The 18,467-nt window shown below is 35.8% G+C and overlaps 1 protein-coding gene across 1 annotated transcript; it reads left to right on the top strand.

Annotated features, from left to right (window-relative positions):
- Positions 1-2,279: 2,279 nt before the first annotated feature.
- On the top strand, positions 2,280-16,902 carry LOC129265060 (AP-2 complex subunit sigma). The gene is made up of 4 exons (XM_054903044.2): positions 2,280-2,785; positions 9,275-9,424; positions 14,207-14,320; positions 14,836-16,902. The coding sequence occupies exons 1-4, from the start codon at positions 2,681-2,683 to the stop codon at positions 14,995-14,997; spliced, it is 531 nt and encodes a 176-aa protein (XP_054759019.2). The 5' UTR covers positions 2,280-2,680; the 3' UTR covers positions 14,998-16,902.
- Positions 16,903-18,467: the final 1,565 nt, after the last annotated feature.

Genomic DNA, 18,467 nt, shown 5'->3' on the forward strand with positions numbered 1-18,467 from the left:
ATATTGATTTGGACAGACAACCTCGGCAGCGCGCGCATGCGCGGCTCGGCAATGTCGATCGCAGGGGGGGATTTTCGTCCGCCTTTAGTGAATTTTTATTCAGGGGCGGATCCATACAGCTTTTGACAAAGGGCTCGATGGGGGTGAGGATTAATAGGAGAAATAATGTCTCGATATGTATTACGTAGACCTAGCTGACACACCATACAACTATGCTATTTATTATTATAAGATTTTGATGAAATTTTCATCATTTTGTTTTGTGAATTTTTATACTATTTTCAGTCCGCAGTATGCATCGATCTCTTTAACTGTGCTTTTTCACACCATGTTTAGTGTCAGTTTGCCAGACTGTTTGGCGAAAATTTGCACCCCCATATAGGCCTATAGGTTTTTGAAACTACAAATTTTTAGAAAAATTTCAACAAGTTAAAATTTTCATATTTCAAATAAATGATTCAAATTAGTGTATGAAAATATTTTTTTTGCTGTTAACTCATATTATTGCTTGTAGAATGCTAATTTTTGGTGAAAACAAAATTTTTTTATTTCTAACAAACATAAAAGGAATGTCAGAACATGATTAATTTCTTATGTAGTTTATTGAAGGCCTATCTTTAAATTTTCATGTATTTTTTTTAATTTGTTTTTTTTTTTATTCTTTTTTTTTCAATGTTAAGGAATCTGAATTAATTTATTTGATTTGATTTGATTTATTGTTTTTTCTGCATCCATGGAACATTCGTATAATACATTTTCCATAACATAATAAACATAATATTATGTTAGCATTTTTGGCATGAATCATAAATAAAGTGTACTAAAAAAATTATTCCAGACAAAAATGATTAACTAACAAATTATTATATGATATTCACAATTTGCAGGAGAAGGATTGTCATCATAAGCAGATTGCTTGAAGAAAAATGACAATCCCAAACTAAAACTAATTAAATTAATTTATGCATTTATAAAGCAGAATTGGCATATATATTTTTAAATACGAAACATCAACTCATGCAATATTTTTAGTATGAAGATGAAGATGATAAAGGTGAGGGTGACGGTGATATGATGATGATGATGATGATTGAAGGGGACCGGAAGATCACCCTGACAAAAGTTAGATACGCCACGTACTGTTTGGTGCTCCCTAATTTACCTCTCAGTCATCAAATTTTAAGATCAATATGGGATCTTTAGTGAAATATAATTTCTCCTTTATATCTTTTGTTTCTTTTACTTAACTCCTCCTGGTTTTCATCTCTTTATTTTTTTTGCCTTTCTTTCTGTCCCTGCTCATTTCGCCCCTTTTGCCTCTTTTCCAGTTTCCTATATCGTTCTTGCACATTATGAATATATCTGGGGCGTATACGCGAGGGTAATATAGCACAAAAAATGAGAAATATAAAGAGGAAGGGGAGGGAGAGAAAAATAGAAAAAATATACGAGAAAATGTGGAGGAAATAATAATAATACATTGTAATTTCGTAATTCAAGAATTTCATTTGCAGTGATCATTATTTATACAAATTTATACAAATACTGATTTTAATTATCGAAACTGCCATTGTTTGTCTTTATTTAATACTCTGTATTAATCATAATTGATGCATATTGTGCCCAATTTATCCCCAAAATTGTGATAAGAAGGACTTTTCATACTGCAATAAATTAATAGGTATAAAATAAATTAACAAATGCATGTTATTAGACTACAAGCATTATCATATCATGGGGTAAATTCTTTGTATACTAGTAGTGCAGTAGACATTGAAAGTTGAATGAAGACTAAATGTGGACTATTTAAAGACCCAGACCAAACCCCAAAAGTTGACAAATCAGTCAAATCGAAAGCTATTAATTCAAACTAAAAACAGAAATGCAAGTTTTATGCAGTCATCGCTTACAGCTGAATATTTTGCTTAAGAATAACTCCAATTATCAGGTTTCGAAAATATACTTTCTTGTAAATATGCTTTCACCGGCCTCGCACCGAGACCGTGACGTCATGTAGTGTTAGAAGTGGTGTAATTCCCGTAGAGTTGTAACAAGAAAATGGGTTATTTTCCCCTTTCAGATTACGCATTTTATTTCTTCACTTCTATCACATAGAGATATCATGAATATATTTTTCTGCAAGCTTTAATTGATGAAATCTACCGCTTTTTGACTAGTTTTCTCGTACCACGTGACGTATGTGAATGAAGGATATCGCAAGAACGATATCTTCCGAAGAGAGTGGCCTTTCTTGGTACTGAATCCGCCGGAGGAGAACCATATCCGCCGGCGGATTTGGTGCCTAGAACAGTATCTGCCAGGCGCAGGATCCGCCGGTACACCGGCCGCGCCGGGGCCAAGCGCTTGAACTAGCTTCCCGGCTTCGCTAGTGCTCGCACCGGCTCGCACGGTAGTACACCAGAAAGGGGGAGGGGGCCGGGGCCGTGGGGGGGGGGGGGGAACTCGGAGGCTGGGAATTGGATAGGAAGAGTCCATTATATTAGAGGTTAAAAACTTCCAATGCAAAATAGGCATCTATTTAAAAGTTATATATTTGATTGATGATAGCAGGTATCTTCGACTGCTTAACTACTAAATGTATCGATTTTGTCATTCTCAAACTAAGGAGTAATATTGACACTAGTAATGTAGATTATTAAAAAAAAAAAATCATTTTCGCATGGTACAGAACCGTACCGTACCCCATATCAAAGTAATCAATCACCTTTCCATTTCCGGACTGATTCCGAGACGCCCTCCGATTGACAGAGCAGAAAGAATAATGGTAATTGTCTTCTTTTGTGGTAGTTTTGGACATTACAAAACATAGTTTCTTGTTTGATGTCGGTTAAAGTTATTTTTACATTAATTTTAGTCCAAATTTGATTGCTCTGTTGAAGTATTTGCCAACTTTATTTTCCCCGATTTTATTAAATGGCCCCACACGTTCGATTTTGTGTAGCCTACCTAGCCTGGAGGCTTCTGGATCTGGGGAGTAAAAGTCATCTACTATATGTAGGCTTACTCAGCCAGGCGGCTTCTAGAGAGTAAAAATCATTTACTAACGTAAGGTTACTCTCATACGAAGCCAGGCCTTCTATCTCATAGACCCACACAAAGCTAGGAAGCCAAAACCTGAAACTTTCACCCACGAGATTTCTACTTTCCTTCTTCTAAATCTAAGTTCTAAAAAGATCTAGCTCTAAGTACAATAAGAAACAAGATGGCGGCGTAAACATCGGGCAAGTCTCTTCCGTCTTTTCACAATATTTTTTCATTTTTTTGATGAATTCTTGTTTTAAAAATAACAACGAGAGCGTAGAAATGTCGGAAATGAAGTTTTATCCCATTTACATGATTTAGAGCTAGATCTTGTTTTAGAAGGAAAGTAGGAATCTCGGGGGCGAAAGTTTCAGGGTTTCTTGCGGTACACGCAGATGAATGGGGAGGACTGCCTGGCTTCGTATGAGAGTAACCTTACGTTAGTAAATGATTTTTACTCTCTAGACATGCTAGAAGCCGCCTGGCTAGCCGAGGGATCATTCCTCTCTGTAGAGGCTAGGATTTCCCACGGTTACAGTAGATCTAAATCACAGATTGTATAAATCGTTTTGAGCCCGAACTAAAGTAAATGGGCCAAAACAATATCCCCCCCCCCCCCGAATTAACCCAGGGAGCCCAGGGGCTTGCCGTGTATTTGACCATACTCACGGGACTAGGGTGATTTATGGTCTAAATATTTCTCCAAATGAATTGTGAAAACAGAAAGTATACAATTACCACGATTATATGGATGACGGTAAGTTTCCTGACATCTGGGCAAAGACTGGAACCTCAAAAAACGAAAAGTTCTCTCCTTCTACCCCAGTCTCGATCGGCCATTTTGTTACGATTTTTAACAAAAATGGCCGATCGAGACGGGGGTAGAAGGCAGTGGCGTAACAGGCGGGGGGGGGGGGGGCAGGGGGGGGCAAGTTGCCCCCCTGGTGGATTTAATCGCGAAAATAAAATAAAAACGGGAAAAAGAAAAAAAGGAGGGAGAAAGAAAAGGAAAGGTATAGGGAAAAGGGAAAAGAAACGAAGAAAAAACATTTTTTTAATGGAAAAGGAAGGAAAGTGGGAAAATGTACGAAAGAACATTTGAGAACAAATCATTCTGAAATACGCCTATGTAATGCAAAAGCACGGTGGGAAATAAATTAAAAGATGACAAAATGGCAAACAATAGGGGGAAACGAAGGTAGAATGTAATTAGTCAAAAGCTAAATTGGAAAACAAAGAAAAGGGACAAGAAAAGAAGAAAGAAAGATGGACTGGATACAACGTTGTGCTATAAGCTTGCTAAATTTTATGCAAATAAGCTTCCGGGGTCTTGCTCCTGACCCCACGTAGTAAGGGCTCTTCATTTATAACCTTCATATAACGCCCCCCGTTCATCCACGTTCAATAACCACTGGCATACCGGCGCGGAGGGGGGGTCTTGGTTCCACACCCAAGAGGAAATAAAATAAATTATAGGAGACAACATATAATGAAATTAATGGAACCAATGAAATGTGTTATTTGCTGAATATAATGGAAAAATCTATCACATAATTATAATTTAATTTCAATGGGCAATTTTTTTCCAGCTCGCTTTGCACACTGGCGACTTTTTATAAATTTTTCCCACATTGCTAAGTTTTGCCCCTCAAAACATTTGGTTCATCACGCAACTGGGTTAAATAAATGTGTTGTGTAAAAGCTACATTCTGTATATGCCCGCGATTTGATTAAAATGGCGGCAATCTGCGAGGTTTAAATGGCTTTGATATCAAGAAGTTCTGGGGGTTCCGCCCCAGACCCCAACCGCACAGTACTGCGTATGGAAGGGTTGGGCCATGGCCCCAAAAATTTTTACAGACAAGAACAAAAACAGGAGGAAAGAAAATCAAAGGAAAAGTGTAGTATATGATTTAATTTACTGAACTTAATGTGAAAAAATAGCTCAAAGTTAGATTCTCATGAAAAGGTGATTTTTTCTCGCTCGCTTCGCTTGCTCGGGACTTATAAAAAGCAGCTTTTTAGCACATGTGTTATACTGCGCCCCTCACATTTTTTTGGTTACTCTTCACGCTACTGCCGCAAAGAATCATGTTCACAGTGGCGTACAGACCACAAAAATGGAATCTAAAGAGAGAAGAGTAAAATATATTATTTTCTGGATATCATGTCAAAATCTATAACAAAATTGGATTTTTGTATCAAAAAGCTCATTACACCATTACGCCTGTTCATACCATGATATGACCGGGAAATTTTGGGCTCTTGCCCCCCCTGGCCACCGGTAGAAGGAGAGAACTTTTCGTTTTTTTGAGGTTCCAGTCTGTGCCCAGATGTCAGGAAACTGCCACTCGTTAGACCTTCATCCATATAATCGTGGTAATTGTATACTTTCTGTTTTCACAATTCATTTGGAGAAATATTTAGACCAAAATCACCCTAGTCCCGTGAGTATGGTCAAATACACGGTAAGCCCCTGGGCTCCCTGGGTTACCCCCGAATTTGATATTTTTGATTAATTTTTTTCTCAATAAATAGTGTGAAATTTAAAGAAATTTAAGAGCACGAGAGTTCACTTACCCAGTCTGTTATGGTCGCCATCTTGAAGTCTTTGTTATTGATACCTAGATACCACACGCGTGTATAGCCGCCAACTTAGATTTTAAAAATACTTGCATTGGCCGAAAATATTATAAATCGTCAAATACTTGCATCGGTCGATAAATATCATAAACATTGGTTTATGATATTTATCCACCGATGCAAGTATTTGACGATTCGATGTATTGTGAACTGGCAGACGTCTTACATGTTCGGGAGGGGTTACGACTGGCTGGCTCAGACCCGTCACCGTGGATAAACCGCACCCCCGACTTTTGCTTCTATCCCGCCGAGAAAAAGGTGCAGTTAATAGACCGTTACTTACGGTACCCCTCCAGCTCCACAGCCACGAAAAACAATTGTTTTGGTGCGTGACATATAACATCATGATTCCGGACGCGCGCCGGACGGGTACAGATATTCTTTGATTTAAATGATGTAAGAAAGAATTGGTGTGATCTTTTCTCTTTATATAGCATATCATGAGTAAATTCTAAGTTTTTGTTTGCTTTTTTTTATATCGAATGTGAGCAGATGTTGGTAATAAATTTGTGTTTTCTAACTATTTTTTTTTCTTTTTAACTGCATGTTCCGTGGCATTTTCCAATATCATGCTCGTTCATATTGTGACGCTCATCAAGTTTATCCATGCGCTGTCGCTCTAATGACGGTAAACCTCGCGCACGGTACCTTGAGAACTAGCCGTCGATGATCACCCACAATACACCACACCTAAATATTTAACCGAAGGAGCGGACGAGATTGAAAATCGGCAAATCAGGCTCATAGTTCCATCAGAAAATATATCAGTTGTTAATGCAAAGCTATGTTATATGATATTTTAAGCATTTTCTGTCATTTTAGAGATAAAATTTTGATTTTTCCTCGTTTTTGCAATGTTGTTCTATGTTTGCTCTGAAATTGAACTGCGGAAGCCTTACGCAGAGCTGCCAACCATTACGTTTTTGCCGTAATCATTACGTTTTTTCATTCAAATTACGGCATTATGGTTTTTCTTTTCAAATTACGTTTTTTGACAATTTTGATAATGTGTGTACATAATTGTATGTATGTGGAGTGCGTGTTGAGCCCGAGATGAGCCTGGTACTTGCGCGTGCGTAATCGCCCGCCGGCCGGTTTTCCAACGCACTTTAATAATTTGATAGCGTGCACGTACATATACGTTAGTTGAATATGCGAGCGGCATGCATGGTACGAATCGCGATGTATAGCGAATGGTAAATACGTCTGTAAGGATGATGACGTCATCCAAGATGGCAACTTACGATGACAAACGAAATGATCGAGGATGATTATGTTTTGATCATCATTTGAAAGGAAATAACAGTAACTGCGGTCTAAGATACGATATTTCTGAATTTTATATATTTTATCTTAAATTTGCATGTAATTTCTTTCCTATAAAGTGATGTTTTATGTACAAAAAAACGATCCGAAAATCAGATTTCCGCCGAATGTTAGATCTAACGTTACTGCTAATACGTTGTCTTTACGCACGGGCCAACACTCTTCAGGTGAGTGGAGCCAACGTTTGTTCTTGCAGCGCAGAGCGAGGAGTACGATGAATTGGGTAGGGTAATTCCCCAAATGTAGTAAGAGAAGAGTCCATTTGTAATGGAGGGGATTTGGAGGTTTGAGGGAAATTATTATTCCATCTGCAAAATTTTACAAAAATACTCATCATATATATTAAAGATTGAATCATCAAAAGATATTTTTCATATACTTTAAAATTAATTGTAGTGATAAAGAAATGAAATTTTGAGGCTATTTTCTTGAATTGATTAATATCAATTCCCTTTGGATAACGGTACTGTCTGGTTAATTTTCATCAACTCGTATCAAACAAATACGATGAATTCGGCTTTGAAAAGACCTGGAAAGCTCTTCATTGTCCCCTGAAGTAATAATTCTGGGTGATATTCAACATTTATTGATAGTTTCACATGATTTAAACTAGAGAGATGTCCTACTGCCTTTGGAATTCATTAAAAAAGTCGGCACTTTAGCATTCAGTTTAGCAGAAATGGGAAGATTTTGTTCCCCGGTTCTGGCGGCCTAGATGTCTGCTCTATAGTGCTGTCACTGCTGGGGATGATTGAGTGTGCGTGCAGTGTGATTGAGGCTGAGCTGTGCACATCGTGAAGTGATTTACGATGGGACTTTTGTGGAATGATTTCAACTTCTTAATCTTATCTATAGATCTATTTGAATTTTAGATTAGATTGATTTGTGTATGAATAATTTTTCTATATTTGTGGAATGTTACATGTACACTTCCATTTTATGACACTTTAATTTTAAAGGGTACTGTTTGGCAAAAACAATGTTACTTGGGAAGAGAAGTCTGAATTGATGTCAACTTTTTTTTTTATTTATCTTAGTCTACAATTTGGTAGTTTTGTCAGGAAACTCAACATAAAACAATTAATTATTTTAGAAGTGGAAAGAAAGCCCCAGAAAAATGGAGCCCTAAAAATGTTCACCAGAACTGATTTTGGTGCCCCTGAAAGAATTTTTTCTCGACAGATCTTCACTTTGATAAGTGCCGGAGTAGGTTGCACTACAAAATGAAAGGCCTAGCTACTTGTCATTTTTAGAAAAATTTGCCTAGGTGCCCATTTGACTAGAATAAAAGTGGCCTTCATGCCCTTTAGAATGGCCTTGATACCCCTTGAAATTTTGGGGCATTCAAGGCCACTTTGCCGGTTGCCCCAAGCTGAAAGTGCCCATTTAAAAATGGCCTTGCCCCTCTCAATTTTTAATTCAAGCCCTGCTACTGACTTAATTAAAGTTGGTAGATTATATCAAACGGCCCAAGACTAAGGGTCCAATTTGTAACACTCCGTTACTTAGCCCAGACTAGGCCTAGAGATTAACTTTTTTTTAATTGTTCACTGCATACATACTTTTTGCATTGGATGTTTGTCGCGTGTGGTTTTAAGGTTCGTTTTAACACATTCCTTTTTTTTGTTGGAAATTCCTTTTTTTGGCCATAATGATTCCTTTTTTTGCTTGCACAAGGTTGGCAGCTCTGCTTACGGTACGAAATTGTTTTCGGACGCTGTAATATGCGCGTCCGGAATCATGATAGTGTCCGGTAATACAATACATGACCATACCCGTTTGGCATTAGGACTCCTGACCGGATAATTGCCATTTCGTCTCCTGAGTACTGCCAACTCTCTCACTCACCACTAGCCAGGAGGCTCCTAGAGAGTAAAAATCATTCACTAACGAGAAACGTGCGCTTACTCTCCACGGAGCCAGGGATTGCGTCCCATTCGTGCATGTGCGTGTACCGCAAAAAAAAATGAAATTTTTGCCCTCGAGATTTCTACTTTCCTTCTTCTAAAACTATCTAGCCCTAAATCATGTAAATGGGATACAACTTCATTTCCGACATTTATATGATATTGATTTCATTTTTAAATGAATTCATGAAAAAAAAACGAGGAAAATAGATCTATTGATTATGAAAAGACAGGGAAACTTGTCGCGATGATTACATCGCCATCTTGTTCTGTTTTGTTCTTCACCAAGCTACAAGACGCACATCCTCGATGAACACTTGATCAAGATATGTTGCGACTCTTTTTTCCTGTTTCAGATTCGATTCATCTTAATTCAGAACCGTGCTGGTAAGACTAGGCTTGCCAAATGGTACATGGCATTTGATGATGAAGAGAAGCAAAAGTTGATTGAAGAAGTCCATGCCCTGGTAACAGTCCGAGATGCTAAACACACTAACTTCGTAGAAGTGAGTCAAATGAATATTTAACCTTTATGGTTTTTGCAAAATATATTCCTTGATAATGATACATAGACCAATTCCTTAATCACGTGCATAAAAAGCTTTTAGCAAGACGTAATTGTGTAATTTTAATTCTAGGTCAGATTGGACCACTGCTACTGTTTGAAATAAAAGACAGACTATGGGCTTAAAATGTCAAATTATTTAGAGCCCCTTATAAAAGGCCCTTAACATCTTTATTTTCAGAATTTTCCTATGGAACTTGGTGCCTGTACAAATACTTTCATTGAATTAATGAATTCAGTAATCAAGAGGTTAATGAAGAAAGGTCATATTGAGGATTCACAGAGAAACCAGGGTTTTAGCATTGAGTTTCTTTCGTACATGTATTGTACAAAATCTGATGAAGCTCTATAGTACCAGGGCGTAGGGGGGGGGGTTGTGTTTGAGTTTGTTTTTATTCATTTATTTTTGTTTTTAATTTGTTATTTCACAACAGTTTGAAAAATCAAAGAATTCTCAATTTTTTTAATTGTAAAAATAAGTCATATTTATTACTTGTCTTGTGACATATATACATGTATGGGTTGTGAGCTTAGGGTAACAAATTATGTTGAAACTATGAATATATATTTTTAGTATCCTCAAAGCCAGAGTTATTAATTTTTTTCCATGTATCTGTAATCAATTATCCATTATATGAAGGGGGTCTACAAACTTTGTAAAATCTCAAATGTCACATACTTATATCATTTAAAGTGGAAGTTCACCCTGAAAAAAGGTTTATTGTAAAAATTAGGCCTCGGGCGAATGTCAATTTTACCATTCAATTATTTCCTGAAAAAACAATTGAATCATTTGATTGTTCGTCGTCTGGAATCACGTCTTCTAAGCCAGTAGTTGACCTACTTACGAAGACCTCCGAAAGTATTATCTGTTCCTCATAAATGAAAGTAAGCCTTTTATTCCCTCTTCTCTTTAAATTTCTATTTCAAAAGAAACTATGAAATTAGATTAAAAGTTTCACTTTATTGTTCCAATTAAAAATCTTTCCTAAATCAATGCTTGTATTATGCATCCCTCCAAGTGCAACACCCCTGCATATGAATGAATCAGCCTACAGTCTTGGGTCCAATTTATGTCTCTGTAAACAACTCATTCATGAAGTATTCTTTGAGACAGACACGCATGTGGTGCCTTGCCTTTTACTTATTGAAAAATTTCATCTATTGCCCACGCCATGCCCCAACCAACACCTGTGGCACTGCCCACGATGTTAAAAATATTTTGCAAAATATTTTTCATTTGAAGTACCTCTCAAAATTACAATTTTTGTCTCACCTGCATAGCAGAGTGAGACTATAGGCGCCGCTTTTCCGACGGCGGCGGCGACGGCGGCGGCGGCGGCGACGGCGGCGGCGTCAACACCAAATCTTAACCTGAGGTTAAGTTTTTGAAATGACAGCATAACTTAGAAAGTATATGGACCTAGTTCATGAAACTTGGCCATAAGGTTAATCAAGTATTACTGAACATCCTGCCTGAGTTTCATGTCACATGACCAAGGTCAAAGGTCATTTAGGGTCAATGAACTTAGACCATGTTGGGGGAATCAACATCAAAATCTTAACCTAAGGTTAAGTTTTTGAAATGTCATCATAACTTAGAAAATATATGGACCTAGTTCATGAAACTTATACATAAGGTTAATCAAGTATCACTGAACATCCTGCATGAGTTTCACGTCACATGACCAAGGTCAAAGGTCATTTAGGGTCAATGAACTTTGGCCGAATTGGGGGTATCTGTTGAATTACCATCATAACTTTGAAAGTTTATGGATCTGATTCATGAAACTTGGACATAATAGTAATCAAGTATTACTGAACATCCTGTGCAAGTTTCAGGTCACATGATCAAGGTCAAAGGTCATTTAGGGTCAATGAACTTTGGCCAAATTGGGGTATTTGTTGAATTACAGCCATAAATTTGAAAGTGTGTTGGTCTAGTTCATAAAACTTGGACATAATAGTAATCAAGTATCACTGAACATCCTGTGCGAGTTTCAGGTCACATGATCAAGGTCAAAGGTCATGTAAGGTCAAAGAACTTTGGCCACGTTGGGGGTATTTGTTGAATTGCCATCATATCTCTATAAGTGTATTGGTCTAGTTCATAAAACGTGGAAATAAGAGTAACCAAGTATCACTGAACATCTTGTGCGAGTTATAGTAGTTTTCAAAATCAGCACTGCTGCTATATTGAATCGCGTGATGCAGGTGAGACGGCCAGAGGCATTCCACTTGTTTATCATTTGAACCTATAACTGGGTCTGTTTTGGGAGACTAGTAGACATCTTGAATTAGGTGATGGCATGTGTTGGAATGTTATTTTGATTGTGTGAGTGAGGGAGGGGCCGGGGCTAATGGAGATTACATTGTTTTGAAAGATGAAAAGAATTCTGGTTCCCACTGCTATCTTTCTCGCTCTCTCTCTCTCTCATACCCACACATAGAGATGGGGAGGGGTCAATTTATTTCTGAAGTCACAACCTTTGATCCCATTACCTTTCCATTATGGGAACTCACATGGCTTCTTCTTTGTCTCCCCAAAGTTTCATTGGCCATCGAATGTCCAATCACACATCGGCTGAAGTCAGCTATTGTGTGTGTACTTTCTGTTTTAAGCACACAGACATGCAACCATAGTGATAGAGTTATATAGGCCTAAAATGGCCTACACCTACATACATTGTGTATCGAGGGCAAGGCCGGGTCGGATTAAAATATTCGGACCTCTTTCAGGTTGGTGTTTAACTGTGAATGTGATACAATCATTGTTCATTTTTGACAAATTACATCTGTTATATCAGTTTTAAAACTGGTATCAAGTATTTAAAAACAATTGTTATCTTGTCATTTTGTTACTATTACTTGAGTATTCGAGTTATTTCAAGTGTCTAATCTGGACCTGCCGAACATTCGAATAGTGTAAATTTTGCTAATCGATTAGCGATCGGCGGCAAACCATTCGAACCATTCGATCAATCGATGTTTACTCCCAGGCCTAGTAAAAACAGCAGAAAAAATGATAAATCTTGACTTGAATTCAAATTTGGGGGTGCTGCGTGTGTTATTTTCCATATATATAGGCAGCGCACCTCCTGGAAATCTAGTGGTAGGTATGATAAATGACAGAAATGTAATGAAAATGAATGACGTTTTGTAGAACCCCCCCCCCACTTCATAATTTTCCGACACATTACTTGAAATAGTGTTTAAATTCACCCTCTTTCAGATCGGAATATCAAATGTTTTCTGCTCGCGCTTCGCGCTCGCATTATTGATTTTTATCATAAAAAATGTATTTAGAATGCCCAGATACTAAGTCTAACTCTAAACACGCGCACGCGTGTTTTTTTCAGATACGCAGCTTGATTTGGGGGGGGGGGTACTCCGGGCTGAAAATATTTATATCAAATACATTTTATCATAATAAATAAATTTTATCAAAATCTGATAACGATTAAGTTATTTAATTCTAAAGTTTAGCAATATTTTATGAAAATGGTGATATGCATGTAGTCATGAATATTTAATAGGTGGGCTGATGCTGTCACATCCCCACTATCCTAGCTGTTCCTTGTGGAATCAAAATTGTTTCATTTTTTCATACCAGAATGAATGATATGTCTCCCTTATAATGAAATAAGTTGCAGCAAAGAATATCTAATGGACTAAATCAGTTGTCAATTCAACTGTTTTGGTTCTTGAAAGGAAAATATTGAATAAACCTAATTTTATATAATAAAATACAAAAGAACAAGTGGGGAATAATGCTAATCTTTAAAATGCAATAACTGTGATTCTTGTCTGATTTTGATCAAATCTTTATTCTTATGTTCGTCTGAGTTTTCTTTATCTGTTCAAACCATTTTACATTCAGTGTGGAGTTTCAGATCAGAATATCAAAAATTTTACACACAGTACACACACCACAATATGTCTATATACTTTCATAAAATATTTGTAATAAAAATATGTGCAAACTTAATCTATTTTAATAGCTTTTGGATAATCTTAATTAAGCATTACCAATACAACTTCTTTTGAGATATATATTATTTTGAGATATATGTATTATTATACATTTTTGGATATATGTATTATACAGCACACATAACACAATATGTCTACATACTTTCAAAAAATGTTTGTAATAAAAATCTGCGTAAACTTAATTGATTTTAACAGCTATTGGATAATCCTAATTAAACATTACCGATGTAAAACATTTTCTTTTAAGATATACCTATATTTAGTAAATTAATCCAAATATATGCATGGTAATTGTAAAGCCATTATGTCTTTTACATCTTCAGATACCTGAAGAAGGCCCTACTAAATGGCCGAAAGCTTGTACTAATAAAAGTTGAAGAAATCCAGGCTACGTCTCTAGCTTCAATGCTTTTTGAGCTTCTTCGCCAATGTATATTTATATATATATATATATATGTGTGTGTGTGTGTGGTATGTGTGTGTGTGTAATTATGTTAAACTCAATTGTGTCTGCCCCCCCCCACCTCTGAGGAGAGATTTCAGCACCCCCACTGAAAAAATCGTTCCCAGGTCCCTGCCTATTATTTTGTCCACCCAGGGAAGTTGGAGTTTCCGTGGTCCATCTATCAACCTTTTGATTCCATGCATTTTACCATGTTTTGCATGATCAAGAAGATTTGACCCAATTAATTGCAATGAATGAAATTAATGAATGCTTTTCTCATTACAGTATCGTAACTTCAAGATTGTCTACAGGAGATACGCCGGTCTATACTTTTGTATCTGTGTAGATGTAGGAGACAACAACTTAGCCTACCTAGAAGCTATACACAACTTTGTGGAGGTATGCTGGTTTGTGCCTGTGTGTGTATGTATGTGGGAGGGGTGGCAAGTTATAAATGTATTTTTTGCTGTTGCATATGCTATGGAAGACAATTTATTTTTGATAAGTTATTGTATTCATATTTCAAAAGGGGAAATATTTGAATTATTTGAAAATGAATAGATTTGAATAATTTATTATAAATACATTGTGACAAAGTTTTATTTAAGCTATAATTCCCTTAAATTTTTATTTCTATTTTATGGATACTGTAAAACATTAGTTGTATTTTTTTGTGTAATTTTGTGATTTTTACTGTCAAAGCTTTTATGCATTTGATTTGATATTTCTATTTATAATGAAAATTATATGCGCAATAGTAACCACATATTTATTCTACTACATTGCAAAAGCTCTTGCTTTCTCCCCTTGTGTTTTTTTAATATAATCTCAGCCAATTCCAATATCTTATTTCTTTATATCATTTTGAGAGTTTAATCCAGTATTCACCTATTGTTCTGTCTTCCACTTTTCAGGTCTTGAATGAATATTTCCACAATGTTTGTGAGCTGGATTTAGTCTTTAATTTTTACAAGGTATACTCAGTTGTGGATGAGATGTTCTTAGCTGGTGAGATCAGAGAAACAAGTCAGACCAAGGTTCTTAAACAATTAAGCATCCTCGGACAGTTAGAATGAATTACAGTTATTCCAATCTAATAGTTTAATCAATTGTGAATTCTTCAAAATGTCTTCTACACTGATTTCACCAGTATGCTATAATATTCTTTAATCAACCATACCATGACACATACACACGGTTGCATCTTGGTATTAATAATGCTTATTGACAATAATGTTGGAGGTTTTTATTGAAATCTTGCTTGGGACTTGAAATGGGACTGTTTCATAAAGTGTTTCAATCAAACACAATTCCAAAAATCAAATTCAACACAATTTTCAACCAATCAAAATTGTGCATTAGGACTTATAATCATTATAATTTCTGATTAAACAACATATCTTACTGCAGTGGATTCCAATGGGTTTTCAAATACAATATGTGCTGTCTTTGCCCAAACCATGTTTTTTTCTGGGAGGTAAACTTGTCACATTGCCCTTGTATATCAATCATGAAATTTTAATAATTTAAAATGCACAATAAAGTCTGACACTGACTCTTTTTTGAAGTGCTTCTAAAGGATTATTGTAGTTGATATGGTTGTTGATGCAGTGTTTGGAGACATTTTGAGTATATTCAATCTTTTTATTATTGATATGTATAGATATATGATAAGAAACTTGTATAGTAAGTCTATTACTGTATGTTGTATTATCCATGTATATATTTTATGTGACCATCGTGTGGTTTTTCCCAACTATTCCAGACATATTTGTTGTCCTTTAGTTGATGGCATTGTTATTCTGTTTGTTGAATCATGAATATTTGCTGAAATGGCAAATGAATTCACAGGTTAATGAAATTTTACTATGTCTGTAACATCAGAGACCAATTCAGGTATAAATTTTGGTAGTTCCTGAAAAATGTTTAAAACTTTTTTAACTCATTTCCAGGGCCCTATTGCATAAGCCAGAGAAAACTTGGGTTCATTATTTACTTACTCTGTCAACCTTGAAAAAGAAAGGCAATGGGCTGATTCAGCCCTGATGACATTTCTTTAATAAATTTGTAACACAATAGGCTCTCAAAGCTACACTTCAGGGCTTTTTTTCTTTTTTCATTCTCTCACATGTTTAAAACCTTATTTTATTGTGATGCTTAGGTTGGTGTACCTAAGTTAGGTATGATTAATACTTACAAGGCAGATTGAATATTCCTCAAAATATTGTTTCTTGTACAATTCCATATCAACATTAATTTCCAGCTAGAATTCACTAATGTATGATTAATTTTATTAGTAGTATTACAGATCAAAATATATTAATTTTTGATTTTTATAGTCATAGTAATGTTGCTGACAAACTTAGGTGAAAAACGATAACCCAGGTTTTCAATTTTTACCAGTTTTGCACAAAAAAAGTGTCAACAAAGAATCATTCCCAAAACAAGTACATTTGTGTTATGTTTGTTTTTGTTTTTTTTAAGAAATCGTTCTACCTATCATGATATTAGTGTGTATCAAAGTATTTATAATACCATTTCCAGTCCTTACGGAGATCCAAGTCAAATTAGAAAAGGGATGGGATAGGAATTGGGAGTTTGGAGACCATTTTTTATTCAAGTGAAAGAAAGATGTTATACTACATTTTGAAAATAATCATTAAATTGAAAAGTACCTTCATTTTTTAAATATCAGTGAAAGGTTTAACTTTCATGGGTCATACAATAAATTCCTGTGTAATTTATATGTTAGTTTGATATGATGTTTTATATAATATAGCATATGTCAAGAAAAGACCATGTCTGCTAGTATCCAGTTTATATTTTAATGCAATAGCGAGTAAACGTGTGTTGGTTATTATTATATAATGTACATGTATTTTCAATATTGTGACAATGTTCTAGCACCAAAGCCATTTTTTTGTGATTGTTCATACTCCCTGAATTATTCAATAAAATTCTTTGTGCTTTGTGAAAATATACATCCTGAATTGTTTCTGTCTGTATTTCCTTCTTCGTGTTCATGAGATATGATACAAGGGGAATGTTACATGAAACTACAGTATCTGTAATACTACACACCTTGTTCAGAAAAATTGTCTCCTGCTTTCTTCTCCCGGGTTTTTGGAAGGATAGGCAACATTTCAATGAACAGTACCCATTCAGTGCCACATTCTGATGAGGTGCAGCTGTTTTTGTCATTAGTGCGCGCACAGGAAAGGCAGAGACAATGGGTTGCTTTGCCATGCATGGTAGTCAGCCCCAACTCATCCCCTGGAGATCAGGGGACGCTCTGTCATAAAAATTATCAACCTGTCCCCTGGTTAATCTTAATTACCGTGGGACAGTGTGGATCCCAGAAAAATCACACTGGCAGAACCACCTCTAGATTGACGAAAAACTTCAATGTTATAACAGATCATTGGGCAGTTTAGAGTCTATTTCATTGGTGCGAGTGTAGTTATGCATGACTGGTTGTCACCTCTTTCATCAAAATAAGATTAAAAATGTGGTTGGGGCATTTCCAAATTTCAGTTATTTTAGCTTAACAATGAGGGAGTCGTTTATGTCACACATCCACTAAACCCCTCAAAAGAGTTCAGCAACTCCAGTTTGAGGGGTAATAAATTTCAGTGTGCCATTACATACAATGGTGCTCAAAAGTTGGGGGAACCCCACCAGAAAATCTAGTTCTGCCATGTTTTAGAGATAATTGGGAAGTTTGGCGAGAAAGTATTACCTACACTAAATTTTGTTTTGAGGGCTTGTTTTCTACATTCAACACTTGGCATGAAGGGGTGCATTTTGTGCTGGGGTTCACTATCTTATGAGCAACTGTACAAAATAATTGTGTTCATGGCATATTTCTTTTTTAAATTGGGGATTTGTGAGGTTTGAAGTTGTTTTTTTTACTCGCACTATTTTGCTATTTTCTCTCTCCCTTGCACTTCATTCCTTTCCATATGAACTTAATATATTCCAACTCATTTCACTACACTCATCATTAGAGCTATAAAAATTCTATCAATATTTCCTTAACAACTTCTATTCATATTCACACCTTTCAACTTTCTTAACTTCTGTAAATGTGACCCTCTACCTCAAAACTCAAGTGTTTAAAAAAAAATTATGGATATATTTTTATCAAATTTGGCTCACGAACAACTTTTTCATGTGATGAAGTAATTTGATGAGAGCTTCAAAGAATAAGGAGGAAACAAAGTTAGAAATCTTGGACATGTGCATACTGTGAAAATGCGATAAAACTTCTAACTAATGTCTGTAAAGAAATGCTCTCAAAGAAACTCTTGGATCTGATTTTTGGCTTCACTTTGCACTTAATTTTTACGGCATGGAGAAAACTGAGTTATTCTTTCAGATGAGCTAATTTCCAGATTTTTTACTTTTAGAGAATTAATAAATATTTTTTGTCTAATTACAAGAGTCTTACCCAACAACTTCTTGTTGGTTTTGAGGTGGAATTGTCACAAATGCAGTCTACATGCAACTGTTAAAAAAAAACCACATATCGACTTATACATGTAGG

The sequence above is a fragment of the Lytechinus pictus genome, chromosome 7 (assembly GCF_037042905.1).
Source record: "Lytechinus pictus isolate F3 Inbred chromosome 7, Lp3.0, whole genome shotgun sequence".
Taxonomy (NCBI): Eukaryota; Metazoa; Echinodermata; class Echinoidea; order Temnopleuroida; family Toxopneustidae; genus Lytechinus; species Lytechinus pictus.

Excerpts from the sequence above, each read along its gene's own strand:
- LOC129265060 (XM_054903044.2), top strand. The coding sequence starts at position 2,681 with ATGGTACAGAACCGTACCGTACCCCATATCAAAGTAATCAATCACCTT. Across the intron at positions 9,425-14,206 it reads AACACACTAACTTCGTAGAA|TATCGTAACTTCAAGATTGT; the intron begins GTGAGTCAAATG and ends TTCTCATTACAG. Across the intron at positions 14,321-14,835 it reads CTATACACAACTTTGTGGAG|GTCTTGAATGAATATTTCCA; the intron begins GTATGCTGGTTT and ends TCCACTTTTCAG.